Below are 22,679 nucleotides of genomic sequence, written 5' to 3' on the forward strand. Positions count from 1 at the left end.
ATATTTATTTTTCTTTATCCAAGTTCATGTGACCTTATGAATGGATTAGATGAAAAATAAACATTATAGTATGCCCTATGAGCATTTTAACTGATATTTGTAGTGTGGTCTACTTTATATTTTGAAATGACTCATTTTATAGCACATGTTCTAAAATGATCTAATCAAATAGATGAACACTACGTGTAATAAACATATCATCATGGGTCCTATGTAGGGGTGTACATGAATTGAGCTAGCTCGGTTAGCTCGCTCGACTCGTCTCAAAAAAGCTCGATTCAACTTGGTTCAAAGTTGAGTTCGAGCTGATTTTTTGAGCTTGAAAATGAGTTCGAGTAGACCCCAGCTCGACTCGACTTGGATCGAATCCAACTTGAATCGAACTCGGATTACACTAGTTTGGTGACTCGGTTACTTTATCATTGATGTTGCTTATCAACTATTTGATAAAATGACTCACACAAATGTGGCGGGTGGCAATGAAGGTTTGGCTAGTGGCAGGGAAGGTTTGGCCAGTGGCTAATAAGGTATGTACATTAAACAAATACTTTTATTTCTTTATTTCTTTATTGTTTTGGATTTTTATGTTATTTAGAAAGTGTTTGATAAAACACTTGTAAGACCATTGTCTCTGTTTCGCAAACAGTAGAATTGTGAAGTTGCAGTTTAAGTGTTTGTGGAAATGCCTCGATGACAAACTCGACCCGGGCTGTTAACTAAACCAAGCCGAGCTGGCCAGTCAAGAGCTGAGTTCAAGCTGAAGTCAGCCGGTGTTCGTTCGAGCCGAGTCGAGCTAAGGCCAGCTCGACTCAGTTCCTCCCGATGTACACCTCTAGTCCTATGTAATTTTGATTTCCTTTGAACTGTTGCACAACTCGCGAAGCGTCATCGCTCGTTTTCGCACGACACCAGCCAATCTGCTTCCTTCCAAAAATATCATTCCCCTCGTCTATGGCGTATCTTTCCCTTCGTCTATGCCCGATCTTTGGGAGCCATCATGGAAGAGTTATATCTAAAATTCAAGTAAACCACGCCACAAGAAACATACGGGTTAAAAACATTCACTTGTAAAACTTTCGTAGAGCCCACCGTAATATTTATTTGCTATTAAACCAGCTCCCAAGGTCAGGTCCCAGAAGGATTTCAACGGTCGGAGTTCAATCTTCACTGTTTTTTGTGGTGTGATTCATTTATGCTTTGAATCGGCTTATTTTTTATTTTTTTATTTAGCATGGAATCTAATACCCTAAAATGAGCATTGTTCAACGGATGGACGGCGTGGATATAACACATATATCGCGGTGTGCCCAACCTAACTTGGGGGTGCTGCTGACAACTGCTTTCCAGGTCACCATAATCACCCCCGACGCGGCAACTTTTACAAACTCTATAAAGCAGCTCGCACTGAAGCGAAGCTCCGCATCTCCGACGCCAACCACCCCTCCCACTCATCTAACGTCGTTAATACCGGATGGCTATCCATCTAAATCGTTCACTCTTCGCCGTTATCTCCCTAACGCTATTCCTCCTCTCCCTGCCTTCCCCGTCTCACGCCGTCCCGACGGAGTTCCTCTCCGTCCCCTCCTCCGTCTTCTCCACAGCCGTTAAAACGGCGATTGACCAGGTCGGCCAGACGCTCTCCCTCCTCTCGCAGTTCGCCAGCAACTTCGGTGACTCCCGCCTCTCCCACGCCGTCGACGATTGCGTCGACCTCCTCGACTTCTCCAACGACGAGCTGACTTGGACCCTCTCGGACGCCGATGGCGGATCTAACGGCAAGGGTAACGGCACTGGCAACAGCGCCGCCGATCTAAAGACCTGGCTCAGCGCCGCGCTCGGGAACCAGGACACGTGTCTCGATGGCTTCGACGGCACTGACGGCAACGTCAAGTCCCTCGTCGCCGGCAGCCTCCAGACGTTGACGGGCACGGTCTCCGAACTGCTGGGGATGGTCCGGCAGGGGCCTTCCAGAGGCTCTTCCGGTGGGCCCCCTCCGTGGATCAAGCCCGGCGAGAGGCGACTGCTACAGGCTCCGTTAAGCGGGGTGACCCCGGACGTGACGGTGGCTGCTGACGGGAGTGGGGATTTCACGTCCGTTAAGGATGCCGTTATTGCGGCGCCAGATTATAACATGCGCCGGTATGTGATATATATCAAGAGAGGGGTGTATAGGGAGAATGTGGAGATTAAGAAGAAGAAGTGGAATCTAATGATGGTTGGAGATGGTATGGGCATTACCGTAATTTCCTCTAACCGGAATTTCGTCGATGGTTGGACGACGTTCCGGTCCGCCACTTTCGGTAAGAACCCGGTTTTCTGTTGGTCTGCTTTTTTCTATAATGACGTTCTTATCCTTGGTTTCGGGGGAAGATAGGGTTGACAGGGAAGGGAGGGTAGGGGTAAAAGGGTCATTTGGTTTCTCCATCCTCTCCCGGCTGGGCTTGCTTCAGATTTCACGTGGCGTCTGGCGCCATGTTTTAAATGACTGCCAGTTGGTAGTTGCATAGAACGAATAGAGATCTGAAATCCTCCATAATAGCCTTAGATCGGTGGGGCCCATCGTACTGTTCGTGTGACATCCGATCCGTCCATTGGGTAAAGCCCTTTTATGTTAAGACCTGGGAAAAAAATCCACCCGATCACATGGAACGATGGGAGAACAGAGAGACACAAAGGAAAGTTTCGAGATGTTGTGTGGGGCCCACTTTGGAATTTAAATCTACCAAATCCGTTCATTGGGTAGCCTCCACCGTAAAAAGGGCAGTCCGAACCTCAACCTGATTAAAAAATTAGTTGGGCCACACCTTGTGATTTAATGGATTTAGGGCCTACTTGATGGACGGTGTGGATGTTACAGACAAAGCAAGTTTGGTCTTCAGAGGGATAGGTAGGCTAAAGAACGTTTTCGAGATTATTTCGGTTGAAATGACTTATTTGCCCCTCAGCTTTCATCAGGGCCTGAGTTTTAGGCCCAATCTGAACCGATGGCTCAAAACTAATCCCAAGCCAGGAGCGTGGCTGGCTAGTGGCTAGGCCAGGAGTCAGCTGTCCCACGTACTACTCCATCAGGACTGCTAGAGAGGATGGGTTAAAAGAGAAATTGATTTGCAGGTCCAGCTTGTGGGCCTATCTGGAGGCCTGACAGCTGATGACTGATTTTCGAAATACCCCTGATCAAGCCATCCTATCCGTCCATTTCTCCGGATGAACAATGGACGTTAGCGTCTTTTTCTTTTTTCTTTTTTTTCTTTACAATGTCGGGTGCAAATCGGACGGACTGGATTATCCGGTGATATTTGTAAAGTTCCACCTCAGGATGGACAGTCCGGAAGCGGATTCCCTGGTGACCCTGTTGGCAGGCGCTGTGGGGCCTACCCTAATGTATATGTTTCTAATCCATGCCGTCCATCCCTTTTTCCAGTTCCTTTGAGGGCATGAACTGAAAAATGAAGTACATCCAAAGCTCAATTGGATCACCGGACAGGAAATAGTGGGAATAGTGACACCCACCGTTGAAACCTTCCTAGGGCCCACCGTGATGTGTTTTTTCCAGCTAATGCGTTCATAAGGTTACACAGATCTGGATGAAGGGAAAACACAAATATCAACTTCATCCCAAACTTTCGTGGCCCCCCAATAAGTGTTTTTAATGGTGGGCGTTCAATCACCACCGTTTCCTGGGCGTGGTCCATTTGTTTTCTGGATCTGCTTCAGTTTTTGGGCTAATGCTCTAAAATGATCTCGCAAAACGGATGGATGGCGTGGATATAATATATACATCCTGCCACTGGGGATATCCTGGTGGCAGGGTTTTCAGGCAATCCGCTCCTGATCATCCGTCCATGTAGCCACGTGGACCACACACCAGCCTTGGGATTGGACCTGCGTATTAGGTTGTATTTTTCCACGGCCAGAAAGGAAACGTCTCATCCTTAGATCATCCGGGGAGGGTGTTCTGGGCTGGGCCCTTCTATCCAACGGTTCATATTACTTGAACGTGGGCCAACTGCCATTTGTTAAGGATTACTGATCACCTACAGGGCAAGGTCCACAACTTGTGGTTCCGTACCATCTTTTCCGCCAACGTGGCACTTGTGGGGGAAATCAATACCGTCAAAACATCACCTAATTACAAAATCAGGCTGCTCGATTTATTAGGAAATCCACGGTCTGACTCAACAAACAGGTGTGGCCCACTTACAAAGCGATCAGCCTGATTTTCAAGGACGATGATCTCCGTGGTGGGACCTATCTATTTCATGGTGCCGATTTCCAACGTAAGTGCCACGTTGGCCAGAATAATGGTACCGGTTCGATCAGCAGGGCTTTGGCCAATCTTCACGGACGGTTTACAGAAACTCGTAAGTGGAGGTACTTTGAGATCCAAGCCGTCCATTAGAAGAGCAATATTTGAATGGGCCACATTCAAAATCGAGGTGGATCCAATGGTCCAAAATATGAAACGTTCGATTTCCATTAATTCGATGGTCTATACGATTTTGATAACAGTTGTTCTCAACCATCCAATTAATGAGCATTTCAGGTGAGTTATCTATGATTTGGATGGTCCAATGGATGAAAGTTTCGTCCAGAGGCTCATCTTAGAGGTGGCTGTTGAAATGAACGGTTTAGATCTATGATCTTCTTCACCAATGAGTGAACTGAGTCAACCCGGTAATTACTGAGTCTATCCCTGTCTTCCCAAATTTGAAATAACCCGCTAACTCATCCGTCTCTACAGCTGTTTCTGGCCGTGGATTCATAGCCCGAGATATGACATTCGAGAACACGGCCGGCCCAGAGAAGCACCAGGCGGTCGCACTCCGCTCCGACTCAGACCTCTCTGCTTTCTATCGGTGCGGCATCCATGGATACCAAGACACTCTCTACGCTCACTCCCTCCGCCAATTCTACCGTGAATGCTCTATCACCGGCACCGTCGATTTCATCTTTGGGAACGGAGCCGTCGTCTTTCAGAACTGCCTGATCAGGGCCCGCAAGCCGCTACCGAACCAAAAGAACACCATAACAGCTCAAGGCCGGAAAGACCCAAATCAGAATACAGGCTTTTCAATCCAATACTGCAATGTTAGCGCAGATGCCGATCTCCTAACGTCGCAGAATTCGACTCTGACATACCTCGGTCGGCCATGGAAGGAGTATTCACGTACCGTTTTCATGCAATCTTATTTTGGTGGTGTGATAAGGCCTGAAGGGTGGTTAGAGTGGAATGGGGACTTTGCATTGAATACCCTCTACTATGGTGAGTATATGAATTTTGGGCCTGGGTCGAGTCTGGGCAGCCGAGTCAAGTGGCCTGGTTTTCATCAGATGAACGAGTCGACTCAGGCGAGCAATTATACAGTCTCACAGTTCATTGATGGGAATCTCTGGTTGCCGGCGACGGGTGTCAGATACACTTCGGGTCTGATGGTATAGGTGTGTAAGATTCGGGCAGGGTTGTGAGAGAGTAGTTATATGTAAATCATGGTTTTAAGACTCATCTGAGTTGGGTGTGACTCGAACTCGGTGGGACCTGATTGAGTTCGACAGCTGAGTCACACCTAACTCGAGAAAGTTGCGAGTTGACTCAAGGATGAGCGAGTCGATCCGAGTTGCTGAGTATTTAAACCATGATGCAAATACATGAGCTGATGGCATGCATGTGAGTTTGGTTGTATCTTACATTTTTATTTTTTGTTTTTTTTCTAAGTGTATTCTTTTGGTGTTTGGAGCGGTGTTTGGCAGTGGAAATGAAATGGAAGTGCATTAGTTAGTATAAGCATTGATACGAGTCATTGGTTTTATACGGAGGAAAAGTAGAATATATTGTTGGTTCTACCCAAGAGCTGCAGAAAATTTGAATATTACAAACAAAAATAATAATAAAATTATTTAAAATTATCAACTATCTTTTAAGTTTAATGGCTTTAACCAGGTGCACCAACTAAGATTGCTAATCCAAACTTGTTAATTCCAAATAAAAGAAGAATCAGAGAAAAATAAAGAGGATAGATTTTTCCTTTAATTAAAATAGAAATAAGTTAAGCTTGTTTATTATTATCTTAGTGCATGACGGTTCTCTTAATAAGTGTATATGTATGAGATTTTAATGATATAGAGAAAAACAAAGTATCCCAACTGTGCCTCTGCACACAGTCATATATCTTTAATTCTCATTACAAAAAATTAGTTAACTATTTTAATATACGTGTTTAAATTATTATTTTTTTCTACACAAGACTAAACCAATATTAAATTTATAAGATAAAAGAAAATTATTTTTTTATTTTTAAAAATTCAACTCTTTTTTAATACATGTTGCACCACCTTACCCACTAGTATGTAACATAAGACGTCCACGACGTGCAAAAGGTGGACCCTCATCATGAATTTATATGGCATAAAATCAAATTGACCCACACATCAAGAAGCCATATTTAAACATAGGCCCAGATCACTCTCCATCCATTGATTTCGACAGTGTGGCTTACCTGAGGAGTGCACTTGCCTGATTATGTGTGCCAGATTATGTATATGACGTGGCCAACCATCTGCATGGCTCGGATCATTCGTTTCTGAGTTTCAGTGCCTAGATTATACTGGGTTTCGACTTGGACCCGAACCCATGGCTTATGCGGAACAGATTGCCTTGGGACCAATTTCAGGGTCCAGGGCAAACCCCAAAAGTTGTATAGGCCCACCATGATGTATGTGATTTATCAACACCATCCATCTATTTTGCCAGCTCATTTTAAGTATATAACCCAAAAAATGAGCCAGATATAAATCTCAGATGTCCCACAACAAAGGAAATTGTAGTGATTGATGGCCCACCAATTAGAACTTCATGTGGACCACAAAAGTTTTGGCTCAAGCTGATATTTATGTTTTCACTTCATCCATGTTTGTGTGACTTAATCAATAGGTTGGATGGCAAATGAGCCTTATGGAGATTTTAATAGTGGGTGTGGCATGGTGTAGCCCACTTAAGATTTGAAGTACCTCGTTTTGGGCTCATTCAATTAGCTGAAAGAATGGATGAACGGTGGATAAAATCATACATCAGGGTGGGGCTATAGAGCTATTCGAGCACCTACGTCGTCGGTACTTAAAGAGGGGTCACTACCGAATCCGAGTCCAACGGTTGGGATCGGACGTCATTAGTATCGGAATTGCCCCTAATTCGTGACAAGACCTTCGCTTTGTCGGATTGTCTCGGAAAAGCAGCGTGCATGTGCGTATGTTATGTGTTGGCTGGTCAAGTCACCCTTTTTTTAAAAGGATACCTTGGCATGATTTCTCAAACAGAATGTCTAGAACGATGGATCCAACTGATGAACGGTCTTGATTCTACACAGGTATGCTACATTGGCACGTGTGGCATGGCGAGTACGTAGCTTCTCACATAAACTGAGTACACAGTAGACTGTTGGGAAGAGAAAAGCCTGGGCTACATCATACGATGGTTCAAATGTCTGGGGACTCGGATTAGGTGAGACCGGGATCCATCGAGGTTAGGGCTGTACATGGAGCCAGTCCGGTCCAAGTGGTCAAGCTTGGATTGGCCCGTCCGTGCTCTCCTTGAGGTCGAGGTTGAGCTCGAACTCAGCCTCAAGCTTATCATTTGAGCTTGGCTTGTTTGCCAAACCTTTTGAGTCAAGCCCGATTCGAGTCGAGTCTGCTTCCCACCTAACTCTAAATGACCCAATCCTCAAATCAAATATTCGATTAATAATGTGCCTGTGTAATATTAGATAGAGCTATAGAGGATACTTTGTTGCTTGTGCTGAGAGAGATGGATGAGAGCTCGGGCAAGTGCATGCTATATGGCTGATGTAAGTTGAGCAACCGCTAAGTCAAGTTCACGTGATTAACCTATATATATATATATATATATATATATATAGAGAGAGAGAGAGAGAGAGAGAGAGGGAGAGGGAGAGAGAGAGAGAGAGAGAGAGGCTTAAGCGCAATGAGTTAGATAAGGAAAGGAAATGTTAAGAAAAGAATGGATGAGTATGATATAGTTTAAGTTTCAATTTTTTTAATTTATATATATATATATATATATATATTAGAGCCGAGCTGTATTCGAGTTGAGTTGAGTCAAGATCTATTATATATTCAAATTTGCTTGTTTTCAAAACGAGTTGGGTCATATGAAGCTTAGTTTGCCTCGACTCATCGTTCAAGTCAAGTCAAGTGGAGCTATATCGAGCCAAGCCGAGCTAACTTGGCTAATGTACAGCCCTAATCAGGTGGGTGAGAACCCTGACTGTGGTGCCCACCATGATGTATATGACTACATCCATGCCATTCATCCTTATTGAATGCTCATTTTAGGGTACAATAAAAAAAAATGCAGTTCCATATTCCAAATCAGCCATAGTACAAGAAAACATCGGTGATTGACCATTAAAAACTTACTGTGGGCCACAAAAGCTTTGGAATGAAGATTATATTTGTGTGGTCTATTCATCTAGGTGTTTGTGACATTATCAGGTTGGATGGAAAATAAACATTCCTGTGGAATCCATGAAGTTTTTAATGGTGGGGATTCAATCATGACTGTTTCCTGTGGTGTGGTCCACCTAAGATTTGAGTCAGCTTCGTTTTTGGACCATATCCTAAAATGAGCTTTCAAAATGGTTGGACGGAATGGATTTAAGGCAAATACATCACTATGAGCCCCACACTCAGGGGTCCCACCCATCTCAGTGGATCCAGGGTCTCACCTAATCCGCTCCCCCTTGCATGTGGCACTCATGTATGGCCACCTAGACCATTCAAATTGTGAGAAACATTGGATGAGCAACCACAAAAATCACACTGATCAGATCATCCTATCCATCCAATTGATGACTGACTCTCTAGAGGTGGTTAAAACTAAAATAGCAAGCAATCTGTATTTCAAGGAACGTAGATTGTAATTTCAAAGTACCTTTTTGCTCTTTTCTCTCCCAAATTGGTTAACATGGCCAGTTAATCAGATTGACCCTACTTGGTATGTTCCATGTGGCCTTACAAGTGGGGCCCCATGGTTCGAGATATGCACCGTTGATATAAGCTCTCCGTGTGTTCATGCACAAAAGATGTCTGGGATGGCATAGTACCAGATTTCCAACCCTTCATTGCTGTCCAAAAAATGGACGACAGAAGAAGGCCTCCCCAATCCGAGTGTTTGTTCATGGATGTGCCTGTCATTGGGCCCCACTTTTAGAAACTGAAAAGCTGAGTATAGTGGAAATTCTCAAGCTGAGGAAGTTTGTAGGATATTCTTCAACCATTCATTGACGATCCTAAACGTATCATCAGACTATTGCTGTCAATGGGTTGGACCGGGACAGTTTAGGCCCGGACCAGGGCCCATGTTAGGCCACAACAAATACACAGAAGAAACACTGCTGTCCACTTCTGTGCAAGATCCGGGCTGTTCATAGGCGTGCCCCACTGTAGAGGTGAACACGGGTTGGTTGGTGGGCTCAATCCAAGCCTACAAGACTTCAAGCGGACCCGGCCAGAAACCGGACAGACCCTAATTCCCCACCTGACCCAACGGACCCAAGTGCATGTAACTATTTCCAATCCAACACGAATTTGCCCAACCCAAGCCAACCAAATTTCCAAATGGGCTCGCGTTTTCGAACCCAAACTGAGCCAACAGAGTGTTAGAATCAGACCAAGATCAGAGAAGAAGGGCTTTGGTTTAAGGTCCGGCCCTGTCATCAGGCCTGATAAGCCCGCCCAAGCCTAGCATGAAGTGAGTGTGGCCGTAAAGCCCAACGGGCCAGATGGGTCCATTGACAGCCCTACTTCCGAGCCGCTGAATTATCCAACCACACTGGGGCCCAGCGATTGAATGGTTGTATTATGTGCCCTCAAGGGTAAGAAGATAAAATGGTGTACCCTGTCCATTCAAGCTCTGACTCGTTGATAAAACGAGTTTTGAATGGTCATATTCACCCGATGAGTCGAGGGACAGACTCGGCTTGTTTTCTTGTAGGGTGGTGGGTCCTCTCAAAAGCTCCAATTAGGATGCGAAATTGCCTGTGGCCCCACCCAACATGAAGTTCCTATAAGTGGAAGCTATGTGTAGCATGTAGGCAAGACATCCACACCTGTCATCAGTTTCAGCATCTCACGTTAGGACGAGCCCAAAAATGAGGTAGATCCATAACTCAAGTAGGCCACTGATGTAGAGCCGGTGGTTGCAGACACTTTCATGTCTAAGATGGATCAGATAAGGCCTGATCAGAGGTAGAAATGATCACGACCATCAGAACCCTAACACGAATATATCTCGCAAACCAGTATGAGTTATTCGACCGATCATATATGATTTTGGATAAGAGAAGCTACTTTAGCCAACCAAGTCTAATGGATCAGATCAACGGTTAAAAATCTTTTTTAGTTTCGTTTTTACTATTTATTTCAATGATAACTCTTAAGCTTTAATAGTTATGACCAACATAAAAATGACTAAGATAATTTAGGAGAATAACATGTTTAGGCAAATAGACACTTACTATTTTGGCCGAAAACCATGAAAGTCTATTGGGAATCATCACTGTCTATAGATGATAAGTTTAGTATTTATAGCGGGTCACGAATTTTAAGGAGTTTGAATTAGAGTTTGATTTTGAAACTTCTTCTGAAGTATCACTATTTAAAGGATTGTAAACTGGATTTTATCAAATAACAATAAAATTTTAAATTTCTTAAAATTTATTTTTATTTTCTCAGCCACGCAACAAAATAACGTGGGAATTGAAATGCCCACCACTGTAACCTTCCTGGTGCTACGGAATTTCTAGATCAATTTAATTTCAGTGTTTTAAGTTCATCCCAATGGTAATGACTCTACGGACGGTTTAGATTGCATATAAACATTACGGTGGGCCCCAGGAAGCTTTCATAAGTGGGCATTTTCAACCGTATTGTTTCCTATTGTGTGGCCCACTCGAGTAATATTTCTACATGATTTTTGTTCTCATCTCATAACATGAGCTGGCAAAACTGATGGTTCAAATGAAAAATGGGCGAAATCCAAACACACCTTTATACTAATAAATCGTATCCACTTAGTGGTGCATCCAAACACACCACAAATCGAAATCCAATTCAATAGCGCATCCAAACACACCCCAAGTAAGAAACTGCGATCACAGAAAAATAGCCCGAGAAATTCCTCGCTAACATTAAGAAACTCCCAAGAGTAGATATCCATCTCACAACAACACATGAAATCCCCTCTATTCTTCACATGCATCACACGTGCCAACTACTAATAATATTACAAAATAGTCCCCCTTCTTATTAAAAAAAAAGAAAACCGCTCGTGCAACAGACGCTCAATAAAAATAAATATGAGAGAGAAACTAATCATAGTCCAAGGGAGAATGGAAATCCGGTGGACCCCAACCAATTACTTCCCCCAATGAAGCTCCCAACCGTGAATTGCTGGGCCTCACTAGCACTTGTAATAACCTTATACCCCTTCCATTTCACACGATTCGAAGTTCCCGCTCCCGCGCCAGTATTCTGGTACTCTGCGTAATACAAGGTATTCAGGGCGAAATTCCCGTTCCATTCGAACCATCCAGCCGGTTGGATCACGTTGCTGATCTCAGTTTGCATGACGACCGTCCTTGAGTATTCTTTCCATGGACGGCCGAGATACGTCGGGAAAGAGCTCTGGACGGGGAGGAGATCTGACGTGGAACCGATCCTACATTTCTGGATGGAGATTCCAGTGTTCTGATTGGGGTCATCACGGCCCTGGGCTGTTACCATGTTCCTCTGGCCGGAATTCGGACGGCGGGCATGGATGTCGCAGTCCTGTAAGACTGCGGCAGCGTTTCCGAAGATGAAATCAACTGTGCCGGCGATGAGACAACTGCGGTAGAATTGCCTGAGGGAGTGTACGTAGAGCGTGTCTTGGTAGGCCAGCATGTCGCACTGATAGAAGGCTGAGAGATCGGACCCGACTCGGAGAGCCACGGCCTGGTGTTTGGATGGGCCTGCAGTGTTCTCGAACGTTATATCACGTGCCAGGAACCGTTCTCCAACCACAGCTGCATCAGATCATCACGATGAGTTAACACATTCGTCTAGATTATTTAAATTCATTCACACATAATTAAAAAAAAAAAAAAAAACTGGGACTATGCAAGTTAATCAATCGACTCGTGAGTCAACTCGGTATACCTTTGAGTCGAATCAGAGAGTTTTCAGACAAAAATGATTGGGGTTTGGTATAGAACATACAAGCACGTGAGTAGTGAACTTTGAAGGTGGATCCTGACCGTCTAATTAGTGGTGAATCCATATGACCCAAAGATCTACACGCTGGCGTGTTTATACAGTTGCCACAGCTCAATTATGACATACATGCACGTCAATCACGACTATCCATCCATGGTGAATGGAGTACAACATACAGTCACATTGATCAGAAGATCCTAACTGTTAGATTTGTGACCATCATTTGGATGGTTAAGAAAAATGATCGGCGTTTCAGATTCAAGATAAACAAAGGGCTAGGATCATCCAATCATCTTGATTTTCTGGCGATAATTGGTCCACAATGGGACCCACAGTATGGATGGTTCCGATTGGAGGGTGCATGTATATGGACTTAGTGATAGAGGATGGACATTGGCGTCCTGCAAAGACACTAGTTTATTTAGGGTTTGATCTTGCCAGCTAAAAGAAATTCAACTATCCAAGTTTCCAGATATTGGGTGGCCCACCCGCCGCTTGTTAGTTAGTGAAAGGTAAAATCCCTGTGAATAGACCGCTACCAAGCGTGAAGGTACGCTGCGATGGTCATGGATTGCTTTTAGAGACCAGGTCAGCAAGGATATCCCTCATGACCTGACTCTTTGGAGCCCACCATGCTGTAACTGTTTAATCCACGCCATCCATCGGTTTTCCAGCTCATTTTAGAGCTTGAGATAAAAAATAATAATAATTAGACAGATCCAAAGCTCAAGTGGATCCCACAACAAGAAACAGTGGAGATTGAACAGTTACCGTTGAAAACTTCTTAGGGGCCATGGAAGTATTGGATCAAGCTGATATTTGTCTTCTCCCTTTATCTAGATCTGTGTAACCTCATAAACAGTTTGGATGGAAAATAAACTTCATGGTGGGCCTTAGGAATTTTTCAACAGTAAGTGTCATTATCGACCTTGTTTCCTTTGGTGTGGTCCGCTTGTGAGTTGGATCTGAATGATTTTTGGGAACATGGAAAAAAATGAGCTGGAAAATGAGATGGACGGCGTGGATAAAACATATACATGATGTTGGCCTCAGCAGGAAATCCGCGTCCAGGGAATATCCCTGGTGACAGAGTCCCAGCCAATCCCATCCGCGATCCGCTGACATCATTGTCGTTGATTTTCGAAGTTTCAAGGGTGGAAGTTTTTGAAACCGAGGGATGGTTTTTGCAGCCCACATGCAAAGCACGTCAATCAAGGCACAGGTAGTCAAAGCGCAAAACATTTACGATAGTTATGGGTGTACATCTAAGGTACACGTGACACTCGTGCATCTCCATCCAGATCGTCCAAATCGCACAGCTTAATGTGGATGGAGCATGGTTCAAAAATGGCACTGATTCATCAATGATGGCCATCCCGTTTATTTCTATCAAATCAATGGTTGAAAATAGAAGTACCCTGTCCAAATTCAGTGGAACAAATAAGATGGTTAAGATTGTTTTAGCAGTGTTGATTTTTCAATTTGGATGACCTGGATTTAGGTGTATCTAAGACTTAGATTTCTTGACACTCGTGCATCTCCATCCAGATCGTCCAAATCGCACAGCTTAATGTGGATGGAGCATGGTTCAAAAATGGCACTGATTCATCAATGATGGCCATCCCGTTTATTTCTATCAAATCAATGGTTGAAAATAGAAGTACCCTGTCCAAATTCAGTGGAACAAATAAGATGGTTAAGATTGTTTTAGCAGTGTTGATTTTTCAATTTGGATGACCTGGATTTAGGTGTATCTAAGACTTAGATTTCTTGTTCAAGCTGGCTAACCTACCAAAAAGCACTAAGACTCGTTTATAACTTGCTAGGGATCCAATCCGTACAAACGGACATCATCATTCAGTGATCCCTGCCACTGATATTATGGGCCATAACTTACACTATCAACGATGGAGCCCGCGATTCAGGCGGTCTTGATCGAGCTACACAATGCTGCCGTGGATAAATTGCCAAATCTATGGAATCCTTGAAAGAGAGGGTTGATTTAGTCATTTTCTCAACTAAATCACTCAGATCCTAGGTCGCTTTCTCGACAGCCAAAAGGGAAGAAAAACGAGGTGACAAAAGGGAGAGACAAAGAAAAGAAAGCGATTCTTTCCGCGTGCACCGCGCTCCATCATTTCTCAAGATGAGTAGAGAAAAATGCTAAGAGGCTCGCCTTAGATACTCACTCCTTTCTCCTCGCCGCAAGAAAATCTGGACCGTTTACCTAAAAGGCCCCCGCAATGATCAGCTAGAATGTAAAAGAGATATTGCCATCCATAACACAGGTGCGATAGTTTCTAAAATCGTAATTGTATGGATTGTGCGTATCTCTGATGACACTGAAGTTCACGGCCTGGATCATCGTGAGTTAGTGCAGAAGGAGCGAGCAGCTTTGGCGAGCCTCCTCGGCGTTTTAAGGAAAAATAAAAATAAGAGGATTTACATGATACTCTGGTAGGGTAGGGAATGGATTGGCTACTCCGCCTGCCACCAGCCAATGGCTGATGGTCGGTGCTCTATGGCCCCACCATGATGTATGTGTTTCATCCATGCCGTCCATATATTTTTGCAGATCATTTTATAGCATAATACCAAAAACGAAGTATATCCTAATCTCAAATCGACCATTAAAAACCTTTTGGGGGCCATAAAAGCTTTGGATCAAGCTGATTTTTGTGTTTTCCCTTCATCTGCGCCTATATGACCTAATCAACAGATTGGATGTCAAATAAACAGTACAGTGGGCCTTAGGAGGATTTTAATGGTGGATATCCAATCACTATTGTTTTCCTATGGTGTGGTCCACCTGAGATTTATATCCCTCTCATTTTTGGGAACCAGCCTAAAATGATCTGTAAAAATGGATGAACCGAATGGATGAGACACATACATCATGGTGGGGCCCACGGAGCACCGACCACCAACCACCGGGCTGGTGGCAGGGGGAATAGCCAATCCGTTTCCGGTAGGGTATGACGCTCAATACACAGGCACTCGGACGCTGTACACGTGGCATACGTTAACTCAGATCAACAACGAATAATTTTTTATTTTTATTTTAGCTGTTAAAAAAAAAGTCTACGGATGTGATACTCAGGTATTAAGTACGCTTAATTTTTTTAGTTGAGGAAACAATTAAACTGGAACCCACAGTTTGGACAGTTTCGTCTGACTTATTTGTACGCCGCGTGTGGACTTTTCTAAGTAATTTCCAAGTGCCTGCGTATCATCCATCTCACTCTGCCAGAGTATCAACATTTTTCTAAGAAGTAAAACATTGAGAAAGGACTACGTGTCAGACATTGACTCCATTTGCTGCAAAACATGATTTTAACCATTCATGAAGTGGGCCACTTTAGATGGAATGTTAATATGGCTCAATTGACTGGAATGATCTCATACATGTCATCGGTAAGGTGAACCCCATATCCACCAATGCCCACCGAACGAACGGTCGGGACAACTGCACGTGGAGGGGATAATATAGTGTGAATATCCGACAAAAGAAAACAAGCGCCCAACCAGGCATGCATCATTTCCCAGAAACGACGTTTCCTCCTTATCCGATCATCTGTGTCAGCACCGAAATCGTCTACAACACTCAAGCTCTGTATGGCCCACACGTTTTCTACGTAAATCCACTCCGTCCATAAGGTGATAACATTATTTGAACGGCATAACAAGCTCTAATGGGAAACACTGTGAAAACTACTCAATAAAAAATGCACACTAAGGTGGCCCACACACAAATCTATGGTTGGGATCTGTTTAGGCCATCTGAATTGTAGATCTGGCTCAGTTTTCGTCCCAGATCATAGAATTGAGGACAGAACCTGATGGACACAGTAGATTTTACATATACAACATGGTGGGCCCCACAAGTTTGGTAATTTATACGCGCTGCCCAAAACAGGTGTCGCTGGTTCGAAAACAGTCCAAAAAAGTAAAATCTGACGATTTTAACCGTGACTGGTGGGTGGCTCATCCAAAAAAATGTACCTCATGTGGGACCCACCACAACAGCGTCCCATAATAAGGGTGCGCGTTCTGAGGTGGGACCCACATTGCAACGGAATCTGACAAAGAGAGACACTTTGATACTCTGGCAGAGTGTGTTGAATGATACGCGTGCAGGATAAATCGTACATATACAAGTAATTCAATTGCCTACCGGCTTAGACGTATGACGAACCAAAAACCACTGTTATTGGTTAACAGAATATTAGATCGCCGGACATTTATTAGACGGTAAAAATTGAATAATATCCAACGGTCAGGGGTTAGGATTGTGTATCAAACTCCATACGCAGCCCGAGTATCAAGTAACTCCGTCCAACAAACTCAATCCAACGACCAGAAATGAGTGGATAAAAGAGAGGGAGATAGAGAAGCACGTACCTACAGTAGCAGAATTGAAAGTGGTGCTACCATCCACCACATTCCTACTGCCGGTGATGATAGTAGTCCTTCGTCCATCTCCCATAAACATGATATTCGTCTTTTTCTTCGGCACATTCACATTCTCTCTATAAACCCCAGCTTTGATCCTGATCACATATCTCGTGCTACTACGCTCCGGGGCCGCAGCCACAGCGGCTGATACCGTCCGAAAATCCCCGCTCCCATCGGCGGCCACAACCACATTAGGCGTGACTGACGACGACTGCAGAAGCCGCCGATCGCCTGCCGATAGCCACGACGGGAATCCGCTATCGTCTTCCACCTCATTGAGCCGGCGGTTCGGGGCGCCGGACCCCTGGATGGCGATATCCGTGTTTGTCATGTTACAGATCATGGCCAGGGAATTGCTGCACATGTGGTAGACGTTCTTTAGGTTTTGGAGGAGGATTTTCCTGACTTTCTTATCGGCGCCGTCGTGGGAGAAGCCATCGATGCACGAGTCTTGGTTGGTCATGGCCGCGCTGAGGAGGCTCTTGAGATCGTCTGCTTGCTCGGACAGTGATTTCTTCGACGGATAGACCTTAAGGTCCTCGTAGGCCTCCTTGAGCTCGTCGATCGTCTGATCGATATCCTCCAGGCAGTCGTGGAGGGCCGTCTTCTCACGGCGGGACAAGCCCCGGCGCGAAGATATCAGCTTCTCAATCTTGAAGAAGGTTTGCTCAACAGCCCTCAGGGTGAGGTTGATCGATGCCTCGATCACGTCCTTCTGCGACGCCAGGCTCGCTGCGAGGCCTGGCTCGGAGGCGATCGACGCGTAGCAGAGGTCCGGGAATCTGGTGGAGCTGCAGGAGGAGCGGAGGATGGCGTGGGAGCCGGACCCGGCGGTCACCGATAACGCAGTGGAGTCGCCATCGCCGGAGTTCTTCCGGGCTGCGACAACGGAGATTACGGCGACGGCAATGAGGATTGTGGACAGGATGGCGACGGAGAGCTTCTTGTGGTTGCGGGCCGCGGCGGAAACTCGCTTGCCAGAATGTAAGATTCTGGCGAGGAATGCCGGCGTGTGGGTCATTTTTACGTTGGAAGGGATGGAGAGCAGGGGGCGAGCGGAGCGGGAGAGAAACTGAGGCTGTGGTGGCCCTTTTATCATGGAAGGGGCGTGAATCGGGTGTCAGAAATAGATTACAGTGCTAGTTCTCTGCCATCTTTTAAATGGTGGTAACTCATCCATTGTACACGTGGCAACCTTTTTCATATTTAAATCCATTCCGTCCAAATCGCTCACCAGGCTGTGGGTGGTGCATAACACAAAGATCGATTTGAGTGCTGACCGCTCATTTTTTGCTCAATTTGATTATCGGATATCATCCATCCGCAGTGGCCCCCACAATTTAGAAGGTCTGGATGGCATTAGACGTGTGCTCCAGCGAGGTGGATGAGCTGTTAACGCTTTGAAATTGGTACTGAACTAACACTGGAGCGCCACTAATAGACGTCATTTTATATTTTAAAATTGCATGCAATTATATCAGCCACGTGAACGTGTTTTCCGACTCCTTTCACTTTTATCTTGTCTTAGTTAATGTGGGACTTATTTGAAACTCTGGCAGAGTAGAAAGCTTCATACTCGAGCATTAAGAAAAAAACACCCGTGGCATACATTAACTCAGATTAAATTAGACAAATTTGGAAGAATCTGTTTATTGGTAAAAATCCTGTAATGAAACGGATGAATAATTCGATCAGACTAGTATGAAGTAGGACCATTGGATGTTTTCGTTTTATCCGTCCAATAAATGTCCTCCAATCCAATGGTCAGATAATCAGTTAAGAGTAAACTTGGGTTCATGATACATTTAAACTGGAACCCATATTTTAGGCGGTTTAACTTAAATAATTGTATGCCACGTAAGCAAATTCTAAGTGCCTGAGTATCATTCATCACACTCTTCCAAAGTATCCAAGTTTTCTCTAGTTAGTATTACATTTTTAAAAAAAAAATAAATTCTGATTAATGATGCTGTTTGATTGAGATGCTTCCGTGGTTCATCACAGCCAGAAATAACTCTTGCGGCCGGAAATGAACACGTGGCGTGAGCAGATGATAAAATGCTGCTGATAGGTTGAACTTCTGTGTAGGATTTACTGGTCTTTTTTTTTTTTAGAGAAAAAAATTGTATTTTTTTATTTTATAGGGACGCTGGATGGATTTGAATCGACTCTACAGGATTTTGGTGTTTTTCAGGTACTACATCAGTACTATGAACTTAATATATTGTACTATCTACCCGCCAATGTGTCCCGTGTTTTAAAAAATCCGAGCCGTCTAAAAAGGTCGCTGCAGTCATGAAAATTTACCAACGTTAAAACAGGCTGTTCTCTTAATTAGGTACACCATCTCTTTCTCTTGGGTCAATCATCAGCTTTTTATTCATTTTAATAGTGTAGTTATATTGACCCTTGGATCAGCCTGATTATCAACCTTCATAATGAGGCCAAACTTTTGGACAGTATGGATTTCCTGCACATGTGGCACATTGGTGGGAAATTTGAGCAGTAGAGTAACATTATCATTTTTTTTTTAAATTTTATTATTATTATTATTTTTTGTTTTTACACACACCCTCACACACTCACGCTAGTCGAATTTCACCGCCTATGGATACTCGAACCCTTGACCGGGGGTGTTGTAACTCCTGAGAGTCTTCCACCCGAGCAAGAGCAAGGATCAAAAAGTACCGTTATCGTACCGGTGTATTACTTTATCATTTAAAATTGATTTTTCTGACCATCTTAGCTGTGAATTCCGTCCTGTTGAAGCAGGACTGTTGCTTATTTTGTCCATTAGTGTTAGTTTATAGGTGTCATGAACTATTTTTTAATAATTCTCTCGACTAACACGTGTAGACGTAGAATACGCGTGAAAGATCCAAGCTTCTCTACAGGTGGCGGATACGATTGGGCCCACCTGATAATGAGTTCTTATTTTGAGACCAGGCATCTACAGACTAGAGCGTGTCCCATGTATGGTATGGATCGGGCACACGCGTGCTGTATCACCACGTGTAAGAGGACAAGATAGAGTACTCACTCAAGTTCAGATAGGAATGCCAGTACACATATTGTACCCGTGATTACATGTACGACGATCAAAACCATCCATTCACCATACAACATAAAGATGCATTGATCACTGATCCAACTGTCCAAACGGAAGTCTTCAAATGAACGGTTTACAAGGTTTTTCAGACTGGGAGATCGGACCAACTCGTTTTATTTTGAGTCGTGCTGAGTCGCACATAATTCACTCGGCCCGGGTGCCCCGAGTCATCCAAGTCTACCGAGTCAACCCAAGTCTACCCCACCTTCCAAGACTAAATCGACTCAACCCGCATCCAACGAGTCAATATCGACTCAGACGAGTCATCTTGGACTCGTTCGAGTCTCAACTTCAAATAGTAAGGTATAATCATTTAAGATAACGAGAAATATTCGTCCTCGGTTTGTGGTTGCTCTGTTGATAGAAATCAAGTGACCTGAGAGTACAGCTAGCGTGGGCCCCAGCCCTTAACTCAAATGGACGGTCATACACGTCTGAAAGTTCATGTCCTCATTCCCCTTTCTATAAAAGACTAGTTTAGAAAAAAGAGGAGCCACTTGCACTTCTCTTTTTTCTTTTTTATATACTGTTAGCAACGGCTTATGTAATACGAAAGCAGGTATACGAACAATTCCTTATTATTAGTTTAATAACAGGTAGTTCAGGCCTCTTTGGCCAAGTGTATTAGATGGTAGATGGGATGGTATTCATAATCCCATTCAATCGCCTTTGAGCTGTAGTGTCTCATCGTGTTAATCCAAACCGTCCAAACTGTGGCCCATTGTTCAGGGAGCATAGCTGGGAATTTGGAATTCAGACCCATCAATGATTGAATGGGACCACATGGGCCATCCGATTTGGACAGTCCAGATCAATGTGCACGTGTGGATGAGATGAGACACCTCAACATGAGAAACTGGGATAGACTTCACCATATTCTCGCCGTATTTGGTGGGAAATGTTTGGTACATCATGTTAAGGTGTGTAGGGCTGGCCGAAATTGACTGGTCCAACATGGTGGAACACGTGATGAATATTTCGTTGGACGGCACACTGATTTAAATCTAGACCATTAATCAGGTAGTTCTCATCGTAAACCCCAAATGATTTTGGTGGGCTTCACCACATACAACATTTGAGATGGGTCACCCTCCCATTAAAACATTCATAGTTATTTATTAAGCCGACCGAGATATGATTCATAAATTCAGACCATTTTTGTATATCCCATAATCTAAAGTGAACCCATAAAATGCACCGTGTTGATGTTCGACCCACCTTAGGATGGGCCCACACAGCTAGACCTCATTGAAGTTCCCGTGAGGTCGACCTCGTACCACTTCTCATTATTATTTTATATATATATATATATATATATATATATATATATATATATATATATATATATATATATATAGACACACACTCGCAAACTCGCTAAGTCAGCCACACATGTATATAAAACGTGGATCGTTGATACAAGTTTGACCTGACTAACTGGCGTGCCAACATTACTTTATGTTCATGTAATGTTGATAGTGCACTGTATTAGATAAATAGTGCTGATTCTGTCACTTGTGTTGGACCCTCCCTCGCCAGAGGGGATTAGTTGAGGCCCGGCATCACTCACGATGGTGCGGCCCTTACCTTGGGGCCAACCTTGATATATGTAATCCATACCCATGCCCTTCATTTGTTTTGCCAAATCATAATACGGCACAAGCTCAAAAATGAAGTCGATCCAATTATTAGGTGGACTATACCACAGGAAACAGTAGTGATTGACCATTAATGTGACACGAAAGTTAGATTAAGCTGATATTTATTTTGTCCCTTCGTCCAAGTTTACGTGACCTTATCAACAGGTCGGATGGAAAATAAACATTATATAAAAATTACGGTGTTGGTATCATGTTCATCACCATCTTCTCATGTTGTAACGACCTTGGAATTTCTGTGCTAATCTTTCCTTAAGTAGTTGTTTTGGGGTAATTAGCGCTTTACTCGATTGCTTGTGAAATCCGCATCAATCACTTTAAATTGTATCTGCATGGCTCTAAATGTGTAGATTAGTGAGCGCTACGTTACTCTAAAATCTGGGATTCATCGCTAAATCCAGTTGTTCTGGAGAATTTTTGGAAGATCTAGATCGGACCTGGACCGCGCGTCGAAAGTCCGATGGCGATGATCTTAGGCTGTTGCGGTCACCGAGTTGGGCTTGACCATCTCCTCGAAAATCAAGTCCATGTGATGTTCTGGGTCGATTTGATTGAGCTCGGAGTGAAGAGTGTGAGAACGGTTGGAATTTATTAAGCTTTTTATGAAATCTGAGTCGTGTCGCTTGCGCGACGATTTTAATCTATCTGACCGTTGGATTCTGACCCAATTTCACCCTCTGATCAGGATAGTTGGCCCAAGCATATCCTAGTGCTTGTGGACCTGATCGAGATTCCGTGACCGTTGAATTGAGTGTGGTCCGCCACGGCTGATCTGAAGAGCCGGTCGGTATGAAAACTCAGCTTGACCTAGATCCATGGTCAAGGAGCTTAAGTCCGACCTTTCGTGGTTATAGGCCCACCAGAAGTGCTTCGTTGGATCGAGAAAGGCTTACTTTGGTTGTAACCTAAGTATACCTTGACCCTGGGGTTATTTCCATCATTCTAAGGCCTATATATAGTCCTTAAACCCTAGCTCTCTTTTCCATACGAATTTTCTCTAACCCTAGCTTGGAAAGAGAGTGGAAAAGAGAGAGAAAGTGAGAGAGATAAGTTGGTGAATCATCTTGGATTCTTCCTTGTTCTTCTTTATCTTTGAACCTTCACTTTGAATCGTTCTTCTGACGGTTCTGAGTTCTTTTGGGGTAAGTTAACCTAACCCTAACCCGTGTTAGAGCTTAGATTAGTTTTGA

The 22,679-nt window shown here is 43.9% G+C and overlaps 2 protein-coding genes across 2 annotated transcripts; one reads left to right on the plus strand and one right to left on the minus strand.

Annotated features, from left to right (window-relative positions):
• Positions 1-1,403: 1,403 nt before the first annotated feature.
• On the plus strand, positions 1,404-5,704 carry LOC131251807 (pectinesterase/pectinesterase inhibitor PPE8B-like). The gene is made up of 2 exons (XM_058252768.1): positions 1,404-2,300; positions 4,742-5,704. The coding sequence occupies exons 1-2, from the start codon at positions 1,472-1,474 to the stop codon at positions 5,437-5,439; spliced, it is 1,527 nt and encodes a 508-aa protein (XP_058108751.1). The 5' UTR covers positions 1,404-1,471; the 3' UTR covers positions 5,440-5,704.
• Positions 5,705-11,330: 5,626 nt separating this feature from the next.
• On the minus strand, positions 11,331-17,796 carry LOC131251808 (pectinesterase-like). Its single transcript, XM_058252769.1, has 2 exons — positions 16,669-17,796; positions 11,331-12,077 (listed from the first exon to the last, which is right to left on the minus strand). The coding sequence occupies exons 1-2, from the start codon at positions 17,741-17,743 to the stop codon at positions 11,386-11,388; spliced, it is 1,767 nt and encodes a 588-aa protein (XP_058108752.1). The 5' UTR covers positions 17,744-17,796; the 3' UTR covers positions 11,331-11,385.
• Between the last annotated feature and the right edge of the window lie 4,883 nt (positions 17,797-22,679).

Source organism: Magnolia sinica, chromosome 7 (assembly GCF_029962835.1).
Source record: "Magnolia sinica isolate HGM2019 chromosome 7, MsV1, whole genome shotgun sequence".
Lineage (NCBI taxonomy): Eukaryota > Viridiplantae > Streptophyta > Magnoliopsida > Magnoliales > Magnoliaceae > Magnolia > Magnolia sinica.

Excerpts from the sequence above, each read along its gene's own strand:
- LOC131251807 (XM_058252768.1), top strand. The coding sequence starts at position 1,472 with ATGGCTATCCATCTAAATCGTTCACTCTTCGCCGTTATCTCCCTAACG. Across the intron at positions 2,301-4,741 it reads GTTCCGGTCCGCCACTTTCG|CTGTTTCTGGCCGTGGATTC; the intron begins GTAAGAACCCGG and ends CCGTCTCTACAG.
- LOC131251808 (XM_058252769.1), bottom strand. The coding sequence starts at position 17,743 with ATGACCCACACGCCGGCATTCCTCGCCAGAATCTTACATTCTGGCAAG. Across the intron at positions 12,078-16,668 it reads TTTCAATTCTGCTACTGTAG|CTGTGGTTGGAGAACGGTTC; the intron begins GTACGTGCTTCT and ends GATCTGATGCAG.